Source organism: Ptychodera flava, chromosome 4 (assembly GCF_041260155.1).
Source record: "Ptychodera flava strain L36383 chromosome 4, AS_Pfla_20210202, whole genome shotgun sequence".
In the NCBI taxonomy this organism is placed as follows: domain Eukaryota; kingdom Metazoa; phylum Hemichordata; class Enteropneusta; family Ptychoderidae; genus Ptychodera; species Ptychodera flava.
In genome coordinates this window covers 14,551,996-14,571,972 of record NC_091931.1, presented here as the reverse complement: position 1 = coordinate 14,571,972, position 19,977 = coordinate 14,551,996, and the positions used below count along the sequence as shown (strand labels likewise).

The 19,977-nt window shown below is 41.0% G+C and overlaps 1 protein-coding gene across 5 annotated transcripts in view; it reads right to left on the bottom strand.

The window, feature by feature from the left end:
* The window catches only part of LOC139130970 (cyclic nucleotide-binding domain-containing protein 2-like), a 31,525-nt gene extending 17,890 nt beyond the window's left edge, over positions 1–13,635 (bottom strand). Inside the window, exons 1-4 of one of the 5 annotated variants that reach the window (XM_070696836.1) lie at positions 12,907–13,635; positions 7,227–7,365; positions 3,812–3,882; positions 2,691–2,877 (exon numbers count right to left, since the gene is read on the bottom strand). In XM_070696836.1, the coding sequence (XP_070552937.1) occupies positions 2,691–2,877; positions 3,812–3,882; positions 7,227–7,365; positions 12,907–13,223 (714 nt within the window). In that variant the 5' untranslated portion in view covers positions 13,224–13,635. The other 4 variants (XM_070696837.1, XM_070696838.1, XM_070696840.1 and 1 more) reach the window with 4 other exon arrangements.
* Between the last annotated feature and the right edge of the window lie 6,342 nt (positions 13,636–19,977).

The following is a 19,977-nucleotide window of genomic DNA, read 5'->3' as shown; positions in this document are numbered from 1 at the left end:
TTTATGCAAATTAAGGGTTGCACATGTTCGGCAATGAAAGAAATGAATTCCTTGGCCCTGTATACCTGGCATACGACACTAAAATCACTTTGATAACATTTCACAGAGATGAGATATCACAATTTACATATTTGGCGGCCATCTTGGCGGCCATCTTGAATATATTAAAATGCCCAAGGGTGCCAGGGTGGCATCATGCAGATCCTGATTCAGTAGGCTTTGAAGATACAGAAACCACCGAGAACCATTGTGGGGCCAAAATTTTTGGGTTTTGTGCTTCGGCACCAGACTACTACTATCTACGCTCAGTCACCTGTGTTCTATTCCGCTCTGCGCCTATGCGCCCTGTAGACGTTTGTACACATGCCCGAGAAGCAGTATGTACACACGTCTATGAGGCGCAGAGCGGAATAGAACACGGGTGACTGTGGTCTATGCTTGAACAGATTCCACATAGAAGAATTAAGCTGGGTTGTGATTAGTTCTGCAAAGAGACATTCTGGCAGAGTAGCCTACATCGAGAGGCTTTAATTTGAGGCTTTGCTTACGGCTGTTACGGCGACACTAGGATGCAAACTTACGGTTCCTAAATAATCAGCGGGCGAGGCGAAAAAAGTAAGTTTTATTGCGGGCAGGGCAGGAATTTCAGTTTTTACAGTGGCCAAGGAGAACATTTCTGGCAGTGAGTACCGGAAAATGGGTAGATGGAGGGGAATGCTGTAGTTGATGGAACATTTAGGAAGATTGGGCGGTGTCAGTGGTGGGGAGAGGGCAGTAGGGGAGCTTGAACTGTTGAGGGGAGCCGACAGACTGTAGACACCGGAAGACAGTGGGCATTAGTGTGAGGGCATGTTTTTCGTATACGCAGATAGGAGGCAGTTACGAACAGCTTCAATTCCGCCTCCAAATCATAAGGTCGAGGTAGAAACAGTGTAAAATCAGTCTATCAGGTTAAGAAACATGTTTTGTGATGATTTTGTAAAATGGACTTAATTTGCCAGTTGGACTCACCTGGCGGTATCATTTTTCACCGCCATGTGAAGACCAGATAGACTGTACTCACTGAGCAACCCATCCTAGGTTTGTACTCGTCTTTACCGATAAAAGCTGTAATCGGCATGATTACAGTGTATTATATACACAGCAAAACAAAACCCTGTTGAATGAAATCCTCTCATGAGCGGGACATAAAGTCATAAAATACAGCAAAGGTTCTGCTAAAGGAAAGCTAAAACACACACAAAAAAGGATAAAGGATGCAGAATCGTGTGTTAAACTATGTACAAATGAAGAATTCGTCGTTTAGTTGTCACTTCGTCCTCCGTTTTATGTTAACGTATATGTGTTTGACATATGTTATGTATTTGACATATAATATGTATGAACGGATTCCATAAGCACCCACGACTACCGACAAGTGGATGTGGGCGGTAGGGTCGCCGATCAAACATTCGGAGGTCATCGTGGACTATATATCACGTAATGTAGGCGCAGTGTGTCCAAATAAAGGCAGGGAACTACATACGGATAGAAGTATCAGACACTTCCATAAAAATACAAAAAAGATCATCCCGGTAATATTGTCATGTTCTTGACACTTTCGCAAAATACTAGGAGTGAAAAGTTATTTTGAAAAATACGTTCAAAGAGGTTTCACTTTGCTAGATATCAAGATCATGATTAAATGGCGAGATTTCTCTTTTCTAATTCTGTACACAAAAGAACTTATAAAAAAATGCTCACTCAGCAATTTTTCTTTCCAATGTTATTGAATAAACATGGCGTTGTGTGCATTCATCGCATTTTCAGCAATACACCATTTTCTGCGCCCGATCTCAAAGTTATTCGTAAATGAATCTTCAAAACTCCACGTTGCTAGACATAGCAATGCTTCTATCTCATTCAGCTCCCTACATTATTGTGGGCTGAAATTTGTTGTAAACTTGTCAGAACTAGTAACTGCACAAAATTAAGGGATATAGCATGTTTCGATAAGACATATCTAAACATCTAAGACGGGAATACCACTTTTTCCTCATCATTTTTTTTTGTCTACCCGATGTACCCCACAGCTATTATGAAGGATATGATAATATTTTTACTTTCACGTAGTTCCCTACCTTAAAAATAGGAGAAGGTACGTTGAGGTTGGGGCGATTGTAGAACAGTCTACGATAGCAAAAATAAGACACGACAAGAAAAATTCCGTCGGAGCCGACCCCCCCCCCCCCCGTGCCAAGCTAATGTCTATCTAATTTTCAACAATATGGTTTTTGCTTTCATGAACGATTTGAATCCTTGTTATGAACACTAAATATTATCAAACCTGGTCAATTTAGCGCACCACTTTAATTTTAATATGCATTGTGATGGAATTTTCTCTGCCCTTGTTCACGCTTTTTGTCTGAAAGTGCTTACAGATTGCGACGTAAGTCTTCGCCATCTTGCCGACTTAAACGATTCCTGAAAGTTAAACGCTTTCTCCATTGCACTGTATAGTGCGGCGTTTGCCAGGACTGCCCTTTTCCAAAATATGGGACGTCGGGCCTTCTCATTCACGTTATTTGGATGGTCTAGAGATTCGTAGAGAAAATGTGTAATGGTTGATATATATTCTTGGCGGGAATAGAAAAAGAGCAACATGCGAGAACTTATTATTTTAACACCGGGGACGATGATGTCACGCTTACCTCTCGTTTGGAAAACCTCAGGTACTTGGTGGCATCGAAAGTCAGGTCGGGATTGGCAGCGCTGATAATTGTTGCCTTGGAGTTCTTCGTATCAGTGCCGGATTTCCTGGCCTCTTCCTCGGCTGCCTGCAACGTTTTCTCTACAACCTCCAGCCAGCTTCCCTTCATGGCAGAGGCGGAAGCCGCTCTGAAACCAAGAAAAACTCGTCAGAATGGGGAACCAAGCCGACATGCCAAGCCCATGACTAGTTGGAAAAGAGTATTTCTTTGATTCGAAACTTTTCAGTCCATCAGTACCTCAAACAGTTGCCAAATGCATATATTTCTGAATATGGTGAATATTAATAAGTTTCCCTAATATTTTACTGACTAGAACTCGGTGCAAACAAAAAATAAAACAATAAGATATGTGTATTTCATTATTATCAAAGCTTTTAAAAAACTAAAATATCCACTCACTGGCAGACATAATAGATTGTCAATATCACAGTCGTAAAACCTCACACACTTTGACATCATTATAGTCAGACTACTTCTTAATGATCGGATACGATCGTTAATCTCTTATGGATGTATTTTGAAAAGGCCATAACCCATACTTCTTATCTATGGCTATTGCCAATGAGGTCGTCCGATGTCTGCTGATGATCATGGACCAATAACTTCGTCGGTGATTTCGCTCTGTTTTTGCCACCTTTCAGAATTTGAAATTCAGAAACTCAGCAAAGTGAAAGCATAACTTCCAGGTCAGCCGCCTTCTATAATTGTGAACATGCCCACATTCGTTCTCCCGCCCGTCCCTCCCCCCCCTCTCTCTCTCTCTCTCTCTCTCTCTCTCTCTCTCTCTCTCTCTCTCTCTCTCTCTCTCTCTCTCTCTCTCTCTCTCTCTCTCTCTCTCTAGCTCTCTCTCACGGCACACAGTCCAATGTACGAGATGAACTTGTCGTGCGCTATCTGACGGCAGATTGCCCTACTCTGACCGTCACTGAACATTTTGCTGACCCCCCCCCTCCTTCATCCAAGCCAGTGAAACGAAGACAGCGTTCTATCAGAAAAAAATCGAGTGACAAGAGCTCTGTATGAATGTAGAAGCCCATTATATGGTCAGTATATTCACTTACTTCATGTAGGCCAGACATGCTGTGCATAGCAGGTACAAAACTCGAGCTGCTCTCCGAAATCGCATGTAGGGCTGTTAATAGAGAAAACATATGAATAATATTACAATCAGGTACACAAACTTATCATCCTTCTCCGTTGTTTTTACAGACTTACGACACCTTGTTAAAAATACAAATGTAAGAAGACTCTTTCGTTTTTCCGTAATGTGATAAATAAATGGGAAAATTCGAACTGCTGTATGTTATGACTCTGTGTGTCTCCCAATGTAAGGAACCACGGCAATCCAATGCGTGCGAATGTTTTACAAAATAAAAAATCGTATGGTAATGAACCCACGAAGACGTCATGCTTCAGATTGTCAGGAGCAACACCGATTTCAGGAAAAAGTCTCAGTGGGCTCAGATATACAATTCTAAAGTATATCAAATAAATATAATTATTTAGGGCGAAAGTGAAAGCTGATCACACCTCCATAGTCGATCTCCCCATTACATCGCCACACTTTTCTCTCCCCATTTATATAGGATCTGCCCATAAAATGAAACACCTTTATGTTAATTACAGCATTTTCATTGGAGGCGCCTATCTTTACATAATTTTCGGCAAGTTTTCTTTGTTTCAATTTCACTTTTACGTCACAACGTCACTGCCCTCGGGATAGTTACTCCCTACCCTATAGTTAGACGCATGCTTTATGTTTGCTTCGTTCCCAGAAACAATTACAAGAACTGACACTTGTTAAAACCAATACAGCTCTCCTCGTGACTCCGCCATTTTGTTTATTTGTTATCTGCGATCAAAATGTAATATTTGCTCACACCTGCAAGTATCTCCTGTGACGTCACCACGTTTTGGTGAAGCTGCACGGCCTTGTCACATCGGGGAAACGATCAAACAGGAGATGTTTGAAGTCTGCAGCTGTACAATTCGCGTTTTGAAAGACTCTCGGCTTCGATGAGTCTACTTTTTGACTGTATCATCGTTGAATGAATTGGCCTTGAGTGCACTTCTAACTTATTCCGTGCACATTTGAGTAAAATAGATAGCACGTAAGGAAAGCAAACCATTGACGTGTTGAGTCATAGTTTCTCGACTGTCTATGGTTAAGTATTATTCAGCGACGTAACTCGTTAAATGTAACGCAATTTGCAATACAAATAATCAACAGTGCTAATGATGCAGAAGCTCTTGCGTAAGCTTTTCTATCAAGTCGAACTTGAACTTGCTGCAATCAGAGGTGTACACCTTGACGTAGAACTATCGACGGGAACTCCAGACCTTCGTATACAATATTGTAGTTTAAAACTTGCAATCACCGTGACTCTCGAGATTTTTCTGGGCGTGAGAGAGACTTCAGTGGATATCCCCTCTTTTAAACGTTTTAACTTAAGATGTGATTAAGTGATCAAGATCCATTTCTATATCAAGATATCTAAGAAGTTGATGCAGGGTAATGTTTTTTCCTGGTAACAATTAAATTAAAGGAATTCAATATGCATGGTTTTGAAAGTTGGCAGAAGCTACCACGAAGCCTCTCTCTCTCAAATCACAATAAAGTGAAACAGTAGATCCCTTTCGTATATTTGGTTGGAGGGTCGTGGATAGAGCCACGGGGTAAAAAGGCTGCGAACTCAGTGTCCCCGGACCGACATGTTTACAATAATGATGGATCAGTAAGGGATCATGAAACTGTAGTTCACTGCCATGGATCTTTTGTAACCTTTCCTTAATTTCATCGGGACAATAAAGGCATGGTCATCCATTTAAACGTGTAACACTACCACGCATGCTTCTGCATCTACAGCCGGCACTTAATTTATCCTCCTTTGTTTTTGACGGAGGTAATAAACACACCGGCAAAGAAAGTCGCGGAAATTAAACAGGATAAAACAACAGTCGCTCTGTCGCATATTAAAACGCATACACAGTAAATGGTCGTCGAAAAGACACGGTAATCAGTTAACGCGTTATTTCGAAAGCATCGATGACGTCACTGAAAAAATGATCAATGGCCCGTAAAGTTTACTAACAATGAATTAGTTTCGGTCAACTTTAAACGCCCTGATTGTATGTTCATGGTTTTGTTTCATTTCAGTTTACTTTTCTGCATTGTTCATGAAAACGGTTCTAATTCCATCATTTTGTACTATCTGAAGATGGTTCGAGTGAGCGTACTTGAATAGTTATATACAAGGGGACGTTTATTAAATTGAAAATCAGACAGAACAGAATGCCTGACTTTTACATGTAAAGTCACATATGAAAATGCTTGTGTGTGGTGTGAAGAGAGAGAGAGAGAGAGAGAGAGAGAGAGAGAGAGAGAGAGAGAGACAGAGACAGAGACAGAGACAGAGACAGAGAGACAGAGACAGAGACAGAGAGAGAGGACAGACAGAGAGGGGGAAAGGAGGGTGTGCATTTGTGTCTAGTCGTCATAGGCGTTACACGTTGCAGTAACATTGTGCCCAGCAATTAAAATCGAACAATGCAGGTTTGGCAAGTGTCGGTCGTGAATAATTCACTCCATCAACATGTGCACATTAAAGCCGACAATAAAAGCTCCTGAACCCAAGGAAGATTTTCTGGCAGTGGCATTTTCGGGCGAGATGCAATCTTACATTTCAGACTGTCACAGTGACGTCATGAATGTAGACCCAGAATTCTCATTACAGTTCTCTGTAACCTAAATGCGGCTGAGTTCTGAGTGTTGGAGAGGTCAATAAAATCGAATCGCAGTAATTATGCTCTTTTTTCTTTTCCATCCGGTAAAATTAACTGAACTTTGTAAGGGGATTAGATTGTGCAGAGTTATTATGTAGGGTAATTCCGATATATGTAATGTTGATCAAACACTGAAATAATTTACAGATCAAAATTTGAGACGGATGTTTCTCGCTCGCACAACATAGTCTTGGACCGCGGCTTCGCGGTGGCACGGGAGACCCGAGCGATCGATATTTCGTCAAATTCTTTCAACAATGATTATACAGGTTTTAAGACGTAACTATTTTGCACTTATCTGTCAGTTTTGTTTGAACAACAGTCGTTGTTTGAAGTGGTGTGTTGATCTCGAAGTTTACCATTCGCCAATATTTCATTCTTCTCCTGTCGCCCAAAAATTGCATTTGCGTGTATTTTTCTGTCGTTATTTTCAGCCTCTGTAAGTAGCGGAGATTCGATCGATACTCCAAAGAACGCCAATTATGGCTACATGTATTGTCTCGAGGATTTGAGACAGATTTTTTATTTATATCAGAACGACATAACGGCAAATGCGACGTGATATAATTTTTAGCAGCATCAACCTTCGTTTTGATTTTTATCAGGCACAAAGAAGAAGACTGACAAATATTTAGATAATGGAAGGGAAAATCCACCCCCTCCCCACTTGTGCTCCCATTTTGATGTACTCACCGTCCAATCGGCCTTCGGGTCGTTGGGGTCTGTCGTCGATTCGCTGTTCGTCAGCGAAATCGTGGAATTTATCCGTCTCACGTACCTGCGTCTCTCCGGTCGTGCCCTCTCTTCGAAGAGCATGGTTTGGGCATTTCGTCTGAAAGGGAAAAAATGAGAGGGGAAACTTTTGGTTGGTGTCAAGTTCTCAGAGTTTTGAATCCGAAAGTTATGAATCCGAGCATTTTATAGCACGGTGCCTGCCGCAGTACTTGATCGGTGACACGACTCGCTGACGTGTTGGCGTGCATAAAGAACAGACTTTGACGGAGTTTTACGCATTCGTTACGGGAATACAGACAACGCTACTCGTTATAAATGTTCGTAAACTCGTTGATGCCCCAACTCTCACCCAAAAGAGTCGTTTGGCCCCAACACTTCCATCTATACCAGTCACCGTTGTCCAGTTTGACGCGACTTGCTCGTACCAGCGCGCAACGCCGATAGGCAACCGTCTTCAAGTTGAACGCTGGGGTAATAAACTCCCAAGGGGGCAAAGGTCAGACTCGTAGTCGCTCACCTGTCCCACTTTCGCTCCGATGGATGGTCGTTGGCGTCAGTCTCGCCACCTTGAGCCGCCGCGGAAGCCATGCTCGCAGAGCAACAAACGCCAACTATGGCCGAGGCGTGCTTTCCTATGGATCCCGGCTTTCCCGAATAGACTCACAGTAAACAATAGAGTACGGTAGCTAGGATGGACGGGGGTGTCCAAATCGATATCTGTGGCACAAATTCTTTATTTAAAACGAACGTTTATGTTTTGTCTATGCAACCTTTTGTTCATCTTCCGTATTCCCTCAAATACAATTTGTTAGATTTTTGTTGCTGTCGTAAACTTTGAAGAAAAATTCCCTGGTTTTCATTTCGCTCATCTTGCGCTTTTGTACGCAAAGTTTTGATGCTGGTCGCAATGAGTGCACACTTACAACAACAGTATACTACACCGACTGTCAAGCAGACAATTTACAACCAACACGGAGAACTAATTGCGCTCTTTCGTCGTACAACAAGATTTTACACGATCTGGTTTTAATTGGCCGTGATGGGACCAATCGGGTCACGTTCGACATCTGACAATTTACAACTGAATAGATAGAGAACACCTTCGATAAACAAACTAAATGCGGTTCCTTTGTAGGTCGCCAGACAAGCGCGGGTATTATTCATCACAAACTCAATAGAATTGAACATTCCTAATGGGATGTAGGGATGTCTTCCTTTCAGAACTCGTCTTCAATCTTTGAGTTTGATAGTCATGGCTATACAGCTCGAACTGGATTAAGGGCAGACTGGCTACAGTCGAGGTAATTATTGACGACAAGACCATTCCAGTATACGTGTTATCGGTGGTATTGAAGTTAGCGCCCTGCAGTCACTAGTCTCGAATCTTCATTCCCTGAGAGAAAAATTGGATTTACGTCTTGGAACAATAGTTTAAAAAACACTTACAGAAAATGCCGTCGGCGTCACCGGCATTCTTACCGTCATAGTCCTGATCACATATTTTCGTAGAGGCAATCAAAACTTATTAAGATTTGGGTTTTCGACAAGAGCGTCACATTTTGCACGGTCATATACGGTATAATCTTCAAGTTGACATACAATTGTTGTTCACATTGAAATTTCGTAAAGTATCACGTCCATCCTTCGAACAGACTGATGCCATCATATCAAACTTTAGATTCTCTGTTTTCTGAAAATATATACAATGAAATGCTGTGCGGGAATACAGTTCTTGCATTTGGAATAAGAGTATTTCAATTTTGCTCATCGTGATTTTAATCACTTTGAATGCCAGTCTTTCAATCCAGCCGTATAAAAATAACTGAGGGTATGACGCAAATCAAAATTGTCTGTTTTTCGACATAAACTCTGTTTCAAATGATATATCAAATTTCATTAAGTAGTAATTAAATTAATTTTATTGTTATTTAATACTAAAATTTAGTTTTTATACCAAATATGTTTGCGCCGTCCAACCTTCTAGTAGACTATAGTGTCACCATACTGAACTTTAGCTTCTCTGCTTTTTGAAATATATAGTATGAGGGGTTTTCATGTCATTTTTGATGAGAAATATTGCTTTGGAAAAAGTGTGCAACGTCACCTTGAAAAGACTCGCACCATGGCAAAGTCGCGTTGCCTTTTACTATTCCCTTCAACGAGAGAAAAGTTGGCGACAGGCGTTTGATGTGCGACACTCTTTTGATTGCTCTTTATAAATACGTAAATATGCGTAACATTTCGTAGATGTGCATTGATCTGTAAATTGTGTTTTGTTTTGACCATTACGGCTGATGGCGCCCCCATCCAAACAGAATACCGACAAATCTACCGTGATATGTATGTAACGTACCAGTTAGGGATCATGCATATGTGCAAAATACCCGAATACATTAATAATGATCTCAGGCAAATTCTTCTCTTAATGACCAAACTTTAAGTGCGTTCCTTTTTCCGGAAACTTCGATACGATTCACCTATTCTGAAAATGAAAGATTTAACATCTGTGCAAATTTAAGGATGATATTTACACACACGGAGTCAATACTGCACCTACAGAAAATGTTTGCCAACTGGGAAGCAAAGTAGCATAAGAAGTAGCAGGCTTTCTATTGAGGGTCATGAATTCGAAGTGTGGGCGTACAAAAGTAACATTTCGTGTGTCTTGAATGATTTAAAAACAGAGCTCCTTTGGAATTCAAAGCAACGCGCACATGACGGTCTGAGAGAGAATATAGACGTTCAGTGTCTCTCTCAACCGCAACACACTTTACTTTTTACCCGATACGGTGGCTATACTGGACAATTTTTGTCAAATTTTCTTCAAGTTCTCTCCCGACATATCTAATTCGACGGAGTCCTAGTCCTTGCAACATTTATGACAAGTGGCCTATCCTTCAAATACATGTACGTTATAGAATTAGAATTGATAGGAATGTTAACCTTCTATAACAACAGGTGTCTGATGTACATTTGGGTATTCGGTCCGCAGAGGCTCAACAGGTGTCCCTGTACCTCAGCGCCCTCTATCGGTTGTCAACAGTTTGTGCTCGTCGCCAAGCAACGTACTATAACCTATCAAGCGATCGATAGTAATCTGGTCTATTTATGAGCTTGAAGGTCTGTTGGGACCGACTTGCCAGAGCCCAACAGTTAGCTGAGCTTAACTTAGCGAACTTCTTCATTCAGATATAAAAAAGGGAAAAACAAACAAACTAAAACTGTGCCACTTTCTCGATCCCTCTCCCGGTCAGAAGCATGTCAATGAATGAACGTAGTTCCAAATTATTAAGCCTGGCTGAGAGCAAGGATGATTGATGATTGATCGCGTGCGAGTAGTTCATTTTTATCCCTCTTTTCTCGCTTTATTTCAAACGGTGGGGAGTTTTTTGGTATGTGTGTCACGGTAAAAGAACGATAGGCATTCCCCTTTTATATTCCGTATCTCTGCCATTGGTACTCGGCCAGCAACTAAAACAGAAAGTTCGATAGCGGACCATGTCACTTGTGGATATTACATAGATTTGCCGTGAGCATGCCAGGTATGTACATTGGCTCGGAGCGTTGATAGTCATGTGATCGCGCAGGATGTGAGAGTTTGCCAGATGAGGTTGTAACTCCTCAGTGCCATGTAGTACGCCTATATAAGACAAGATTAGAGCTTCCGTAGAGAACAGGAAGAAATTTGAACAACTGCTCCCATAACAGGGCACACGACAAGCGACTGGTGGGATATGGTGTAGGGCAAGGCCTGCAAAGACACCACGTCTAGGCCATATACGGCAAAAGTTTAATCATTTGCGGGTTAACACTCCCCGCAGCAGCGGCCTTGCAAATTCTGATAACCATCTAGTGTATATACATTCCTCTACAAAACATCGACGCGATGGTCAGCCTTCGATATGTGGTTACTAAAATGATGTAAACACTGTATAAAAATCCTTGGGCACCGATTAACCTATGCCCCGGCGTGTTTATATCTCGACAAACTGAGATCAAGGGGGTGATCCGAACCACAAGCCTGCGTCGGCTGCATTGAGAGACGTAAAAAAATTCTCCTATGAATGAAAAAGGTCGACCCACTTAATTAAGAGTGGGGACAATGCAGATTTCGCGAATACCCTTTTCAGATTCAAGTTCACGACTTTGCCCACTCGTAAGAAAATCGATATTACATGAAGTCATACATGGAATTCAGTCTTGCATGATAATTTTTATGTCAAGTCAACAAAAGGGGCATGGCTTTTTCGTTTATAATTGGTCCCCGTGCCCTCGTAAGACTGCCACGAAGCGTCTTGCCTGGACTTCAAGAGGATGGACATGTTTTATACACGGTAATTCAGGGATTTGAAAATATCATGAGTTTGGCCCGACGCGTCTTCAATAGTTCTGAACTTGCAATCAAAATAATTACCTGTCTCTCCACTGTGGCAAACACGTATTCAAAAGCAAAGAGAATAAAGTTTACGTGAGTGTGTGTGGCTATTGACCAGACATAACCATACATATCTACACGTTGCAGATGTAAGTAACGCTCAAAGCTGCGCATGATAGTAGCTTAACTTTTGTTGATTTTTGAATTATATCTATTTGTATGGCAATTATGACCCCTTTTCCTACTCTCTAAAGCGCGTTGAAATACATACTATTTAGCTTTAAACACAGCGTATATACGCGTAGATGCATTGTTATTATTTCAACATTTGTCGGGTCCTCATTTGATTCTGGACCAGAATTCACTTATCGATAATATCTATTTTCCGTCGACACATGTGCATGCCCAGATGTCAATGCCTTTTGTAAAAAGGCTCATATCTTTTTTCCCTTCTCTATGCGCATTTCAACATGCTTTAGAGAGTATAGAACAAGAGGCTTTAGTCGACGTTAAAAAAACAAAACAAAAAAAAACAGTGAAATAAAATCATCAAAAGTTACCCTTTAACTACAATATTATTATGTAATATCCAAGCCGAATTTCCGCGTTGGCAATCATTTCTTGTGATTAACAATCTCGATCACTGACATTGGCATTTATCCTGTCCACAAGTTGATCGTGAATTATACAAAGCGGTGTTGAATACATCAACTTACCGTTGCCTGCAATTTAGTTTACCATAAAATCATGGTAAATTATATTACAAAAGTGGTCTTGGGCGACTTGTGTTCTGACTCCCATGGTTACAAACGTTAGGTTTTTCTTTGAAAATTCAAAATTCTTTGGACAGTAAACCAGACTTCTTTTTAATTTGTAAATGGTAGGAATTGAATGGTCATGTTGTTGTAATAATATATTATTTGTTTTTGTTGCTATGTTCGTTGTTGCTTTCCCGTTGCAATAACTTGCAACCATTCTGGTTCAATCCTAAATTCCAGAACGCGCAACATATTTTGGAGGGTTTTGATTGTTCAAGGTATGGCCATAGAACCTAGAAAAACATACTAGGGTATGTAAGATACTATGAATATTGTCAATGCGATAAGAAAGTGACTGAAAAGAGTCATAATATCGACCCATTTTTTAATCCATGTGAAGCTGATCGAGTTTGTTTGCTTCAAAGATCCAACGAATGACAAAATTCAAATTCTTGTCACTGACTGAATTCACAGTCAGTCTCGCCGACTCAGAGTATTTTCTTACCTCGGAGTTATTCTGCCGATCGAAACCGCCCACTTTCCGGAGAATTTCCCGCTCGCCTTCAGGTTCCCATCCGGTCTCTCTGCGATCATCGGCAACTTTGTAGCCAAGCTCGACGACCTGGGCGAAGGTTTGGGACTTCTCCGAGTTTCCGGTCCCGCGATGTTCAAGACGCCAAGCGTTGTGACGGAAGCCATTGTGGTAGCTGCTCTCGGTGGCAGTACGATCCGAACCCTGTTTGACCCGCCCGTCTTCTGCTGTTCCAGTGGGGATAAATTTTTCGTTAATCCAATAGAGGTTGCAGGTCGCGCCATCGCCATTTTTTCGAGTAAACATGTATTACCCGCCGGGTATGTCTCAAATTCTCGAAAATAAATTGTTTGAATTATAACACCGAATAAGCCGTGATAATCTAACCTCAAGTTCCGTACTGCGTGAGGCGTCGGACCTGCTTCAAGAAGATATCATGAAATCCGTGACTCCTGCTGTGTACCGAAGAGGATGTGGGCTCAAAGTCATTGTTGCATCTAATCTGAAGGGTTTCTGTCAATTCGGGCGAGCGGAACGAACTTGAGTTTGTCCTTCATGTACAACACGTCGGGACCTTGGACATCAGCCAGTGTCTTGGATTAGCAAAACTGTGAGCACACACATTGTATCGAAAGTCAATCGTTGAAATCAAGTATACTGAAGAGCAATTGATGCTGGAACCCACTGTAGCCTGTAAAGCTGGTAACAGTTCTCCGATTGGACGAAATTTTCCCCGCAATTAATAAGAAGCTGTCCGCAGGCCCGTCAGAGAGTTCCTAGTGATCACAAGTCTTCTTTCTGGAAACACAAACAAACGTCTTCACAAGTATTCACCAAACAAGTCGATCACCAAAACACTATTTGCTCAGACACCACAAAAGAATGTCAACTTTTTCTTTCAAGAAAGTGAGAAGCGACATGCTGCGACCATTTTTTTGTGAACCCCTCTTCCCCTTTGAGGCGCTCTGTACATCGAGGATAATACTCCCCGACTGTGTTACACTCATCGCGACATGGCAAAATATTGCGGGTAGCGCCGACTGGTTGACAATACGACTTGAAAGCCGCTGAGCTATCCCACAAAGCGGATTGAAAATTCTCTGAATAAGCAAGAAAAGTTTTATTTTGCCAGCCCTCTTCATTGAACTAAGCTACTTAATGAGACAATAACTGGATTTTCTTGCGAAAAAAGGAAGAAAAGAAGCTATCCCAATACAGCTCCCTATCGGCAAATTATTTGCTATGGGAACTTGTCTATTCAACGGTTCTCTTTGAATTCCTAACGGTTAAAACCATACAGTTCTCTAAGTGATTAACTGGTGGAATACAGACCAGTAATTTTAAGCGCCGGAGTGTTTTACTCCGATCGCGTGTCTGCGCACTCTCTGTCTGGTGAGAGTTTTGTGTTTAGGCGTGAACTACTTGCCGAAAGCAATATGCAGGACAGCGTCTATGTTTGCACTAGAAACAGTTTCATCTCTCTTTGTACCTGTTCACAAATTAAAGCGAGACTTAAAGAAATGACCGCCAATTGCGATTGCACGAAAAATGTCATGTTAATGACTTAACAGAGAGAAGTGTCCCGTGTCACTTGTCTTCAAGAAGTCCATCGTGACATAATGAATGGTTCAATTTTGTAATGAAACAGTGAAGGCAGTCGCTTTTAAATCCACAGAACACCCACTTTATCTTAAGTGTGTTTTTTCTTCGCGGCGTGAGAGCCCAAAGGTGTGAAAGAATAATGTTGACACACTTCGGTTCACTCCGAACATGCAGAGAAAGGAACGCAATGTCGCCGTTGCTTCGCTTTCGCCTCTTTCTACAATGGAATGATAAACTGACTGCCTGTAACATAAATACATGTCGCTATTTGCACTCCAGTTGGCTTGGCCGGTCTTCTTTCATCGCTACTGTTTTGGGTCACCCCTATTGTTTTCAGTGGCGTTATTGGACAATTACAAAATAAACTGGGGGTGGGGGATGTGCTTCTGGACTCAGACATTAGGTGTTTTGATTAGCCACACAGTTATGTTTGCACTTATTGATGGAGATACGACAGGTGCGTGTCTTTTTTTGTAATGCTACCGTTGCCAACCACCGGCAAAGTAAATCGCATATGACTACAGCATCTTGCAGTGGAATTCATGAAATAGTTAATGCAAATGTTATAAACCAGCTGGAACATTATAGGGAGGGAAGTTGTGAAGGCTGTTTACTGCGAAACCTAACAGGGCGCGTGCCGAAGAGAAGAGAATTACCCCGTCCTCTTTTCAACGAAATAATCATTGCCAACACTGACGGATGAACGAACAGGCTGATAGGCAGTGGACTCGATATGATGATAGAAGCAGATATGGAGACATCTTACCTGTTGTTTGACGATAGTTCCCTGGTATCACATGCCCTTCTGTATCGTAACTGAATTCTGCGCGTCCCTGACCATCCCTCCAGTTCCATTCTGTCTACATGAAGATCGTTGAAAGGAACGTTGTTCTAACCTTTTCAGTGTATGAAACGTTCTCTCTCTTTCACTAAGTAAGCTCTCATTTGTGTTTTCTTGATCGGGCGTAGACATTACATTTTGTCAATAGCTTTAGCCGTCAGCCATTTCCATCCCGTTCATTCTTCTCATACGACGCTGTAGGTTTTTTTTCGGAAATTTATTCCTACAACCATTTAGTGGGAACGTGAATGAACCAAGTGCACATCTCTGTTTTCTCAGCAACAGATTAAATCGTAACGTAGATAAGTTCTTAAATTTCAGTTGACGGTCTGCAAAGTATTTTCTAAGTTGGACATCTTCGAAAGTTTTGCAATTAACGTGAAAGGAAAATCAAGATAGATCTCTTTTGTGATGATGAATGGTACCTCCTTTCCGGTCGAGTTGTTCAGTGTACATGCACTGTATACACTTCTGAGTCAAGAATATAAACAGCGCCCCCAGGCAAGGCTCTATCAAGGGATGCCATTGATTTTCCGACTTTTTCGCATTGAACTCCTGCTTACGTAATATCACTTCCCGGAGTAGGCGTTTTCTTATTTCTTACTGGGTTGAATGAAATCAACATCCAAGGATGACGCCATAGAATAATGAATCCGAGAAATATATCACCCTTGCCCGGAAAGTGACAAGTTAAAAAACAAAGAAGAATATTGAGGTTTTTTGGCGCGAAATGGCGCGAACAAGACCAGCAGGCAGACAGGACAGTTTGAACAAACGGACACGCAGATAGGCATAGTTTTTGAGACAAAAATACAGGTAATAGGGGTAAAATATGGTCAATTAGAGCAAGAAAAGAAGGATTACACATAAAGTAATAAAATTATCAGATTTTCTGAGAGACAGCTAAGGATAATAGTATCGAATATCCACATATCAGACTGCCAATTTGAAAGAATGCAGAGTAAACGATGCCCTTGACGTTGTCACTGGTATACGCCAAAAGAGTTGAAAATGATGAAAGCTTGACTTGACCCCAGACAACGACTACAAATTGTGTTTGGTGTCTAAATCTCACCTTCAAATAGTGAACATAACTGTATATAGTATGGAAGAGTTTTTTTGTGTGAAATATTAAATATAGAACGTTAGCCAGTGGAGTGGTGATATAGAGGGCGCCACCTCGTTTTGACCACAGAGTAACATACACAGAGTGGCAACACCTATTGTTTAAGGCGTGAAGCGGTTACGTAAGCAATCCATGTTTGCCTCGCCTCACGAAGCTCTTGGCTCTCTTTTCCGAAGAGTGCCGACCATGCACCCTTCGGTAATTTTCGGATTTTCACCAATTGTTAAGCGAAAGTATGTTCGACAAAGTTTGTATTGTTGTTGTCGTGTGGTGCTGATCAGAATTGATGTGCTGGCAAAAACGGGAATGTTTTGAGCTTCAGGAAAGTGGGTTTTACCGTTTTAAAAATTCCTCTCATATTTTTATGAATATATAATGAGTGTGTTTGAACCAAATTTGAAAGTCTTTTATCGATACTGTCTGGTTTTACTCAATGGCTTACGGTCAGTCATACCGTCTTTTACACGTGCGTCAAGAAAGGACATGTTTATGAAACTGCTGGCGTGTTATGTTTTGATTGGCGTGAAGCAGTGTTTTCTGGCCTGAGAGCTCACAAAGTAACTATGGTTGCTACGCGACTGGCAGTACGATGCCATCTCGTCGTATGTTTCGCATAATCTCGTGTAATTATCAACCACAAACAAAGCATCCAAAAAGTTTAACACCTTTGAAGCTCATTTTAATATGAAAAGCCAATAGTCTACCGAGACGACCATGGAACAAAGGCATGCAAGTGTTGCCACTCTGTCTATGATACTCTGTGTTTTGACTGAGTGAAGCTGCAATCGCTCCGTGTAGTTACTTTCAGGACACACATACGCAAATATAGATAGAGGAAAACACATGATGTATATTATAATCACTAGAGAGATACACATGATACATGTAATATATATTCTCTCCTCCTTGTTAGGTAAGTTCACCTATAGATCAGAGGTATTTTCAAGACATGAAAGTGGATTGCCGTCGGCCCCCAGACTGGTATTGCTCTTCAAACCTTTGCAGAAGTCGGTATTTAGTTGAAATGCTTACACATCTTGGGAACATGGCCCGGCTACCATGCTCGCTTTGCTTTGCAACACAAATAATAAGGGTTTAACACATACATAAACAAGTTCACCGCAATTGTCGGCATATTGTAAACTTGCAAACGTTAACCTCAGCTATTGTCTCGAGAGGGCGCTGTACTATTCCGCTGAGGCGAAGCATACAGTTAATTTTGTTCAATTGCTTGACACATTCGCGGTTATGTAGAATTGTTTTATTTGCCACTTTGTTGGAATAAATTTATCTTTTTCAAAAGCACCATACAGCTACGAACGTGTCTGATGAGTGACACTGATTTGCAATGTTATAAGGAAAACAAGTCAGACTTTACTATTGTATCATATTCATTTCATATATTATTTTGACTATGTTGTTTACTGACTATGGCAAATGAATGAATTATTTGTCTAACGGAACTTCTCTGCCATGTATATTTTTTCTTGTTAGAATTAAGTTTATTATTTATGCGCTATAGCGCTCTATGGCAAAATGTTATTGTAGGGAAACCCGCTGGACTCAATTATTAATTGACTATTTTCTAGTTTCCACCCAACTTATAAATCCTTAAAAGTGTATGTATTTTCTCTTTTCCTTTTCCGTTCCCGCTATCGGTAAATAAACACTGTCATTATCATTATCATTGGAGAGCGTCCTTGGCAAATACGTAAAAATCTTGTGGGGAAAATGTTAGGCTTGTTCTGTCTGTGAGCGTAAATTTTGGACGAATAGGTCGAGACGACTGACCATTTGACGTCTGAATATTCTAAGCAAGATGTCGTCGAAATTCTTGTTAGCTGTCACCAAGGTTTTACCAGTGACTATATGATATCAAATACTCCCAACTTCAATTAACCAAGCTGAGTCGTCTTTATGACAAAACACCGTTTTTTTCTACTGAATCACTCAAGAAAGATCTCTCTCTGCGGCGCTGTCAAAACGAACAATTGAAAGGATGGGTAAATCAAGGTGACCCTTTTGTTGAGTGCACGACAACGGAGATTTGTCCGTGGTATTTTTTCACAGTGACCCCTGACATCAATAACGGCAATAGGGGACAATTGAACCAAAGTGTTGAAAGGAGCTCGGGACGCGTCGCAATTTTTATGCGTTTTATTACCGTGGCTGTCATACAGATTTCTTTAAACTAGTGCGAGCAGAGGGGACTGTTACCCGTTACAAAGACAGGAAGATGTATGTTAAGCCTTCAGACTATTGTAGGTCGACTTTTAAGTGGGCATTCTGATCACAGAATCAAAGCAAGGCTGGTCGATTCAAACTAAACGTAACACGGTATGATAGAGACCAAACATATGAAGGGACTGCGACAATGAATATAGGAAGCATAGCGTAAACTCGACATATCTTCATTGTTATTTAAAGGTAAACATAAATACACAAGATCCTCCCATCGATGACCGGCTGAGAACAAACGCCAAAAGATCACAAAATATTGCCGCGATACCTTCCAGTCGCGACCTGGGTGTGTTTATGAGTCTATTCAAAATAGCCACCCGTAGAAGCAGCCACATTTGAAAACGATTAAGCGTTGAAAACCTCGTCCCACTGACAATTACAATTGCTGTTCCGCCACAAATCCTATATACATGTATATTCAACGATAATTACAGAGACACTCCGATATTCAGGATCGTAAGTTATCACGTGAGAACACTCAGAATGAAACTTCTCTCAAGGTAGTATGCGCCTCGAAAGTGAAAGACTTGAAATTTTGCTCAAACTTTCCTCAAGGAATCTTTCAACTATATTTCTCTTTCAAATCAAGGATAAAAATCGGGGTCATAGTGCAAATTTTGGAACTAGAGAACAAATAACCCAGGATTTACTGATTATAAAATTCAAAATGGCCACCTTAAGCTTCCCTGTGTAACTCTGTGGAGGCAAAAATTTCGAATTTCGAAAAACTAAGCCTGGTAAAAAGTTTTCTTACACCAAGAGCTTTAAAGTGCATCCCCACAAGTGTTAGATAAAAAAATAATTGTAAAAGTTCGAGAGGTCGAATATCTATCCCTGAGGCGCGTTCTACCTTAAACATGCTTAGCCAAAATGGGAATAGAAGGGTCGAGAGGGCAGGCGGCATCATAAGATGATCCTATCACACAGTCCTCGAGTCCCACAACAATAATTGAATTAGAATACAAAAAAAGAAAATTAGGCAAGACTGGAGATAAGTGGACACATAAGACATTTTATTTGAATTGTTAGTAAACTAGGGAGTCCACTTATACCATCATTTTTATTTAGAGCCCTCTAATAAGATTCCTTTTAGATCGCAACCAAAGGTGAGTCCACTAATCTTCAGTCATCCCGAAAATTGCCAAAGTTATCTGCACACTATCTGAATTTCTTTGATGTGGCAATGAGTTGAGTACATCGAATTAAATCTTCTATGTATCGGGTTAATGGGGTC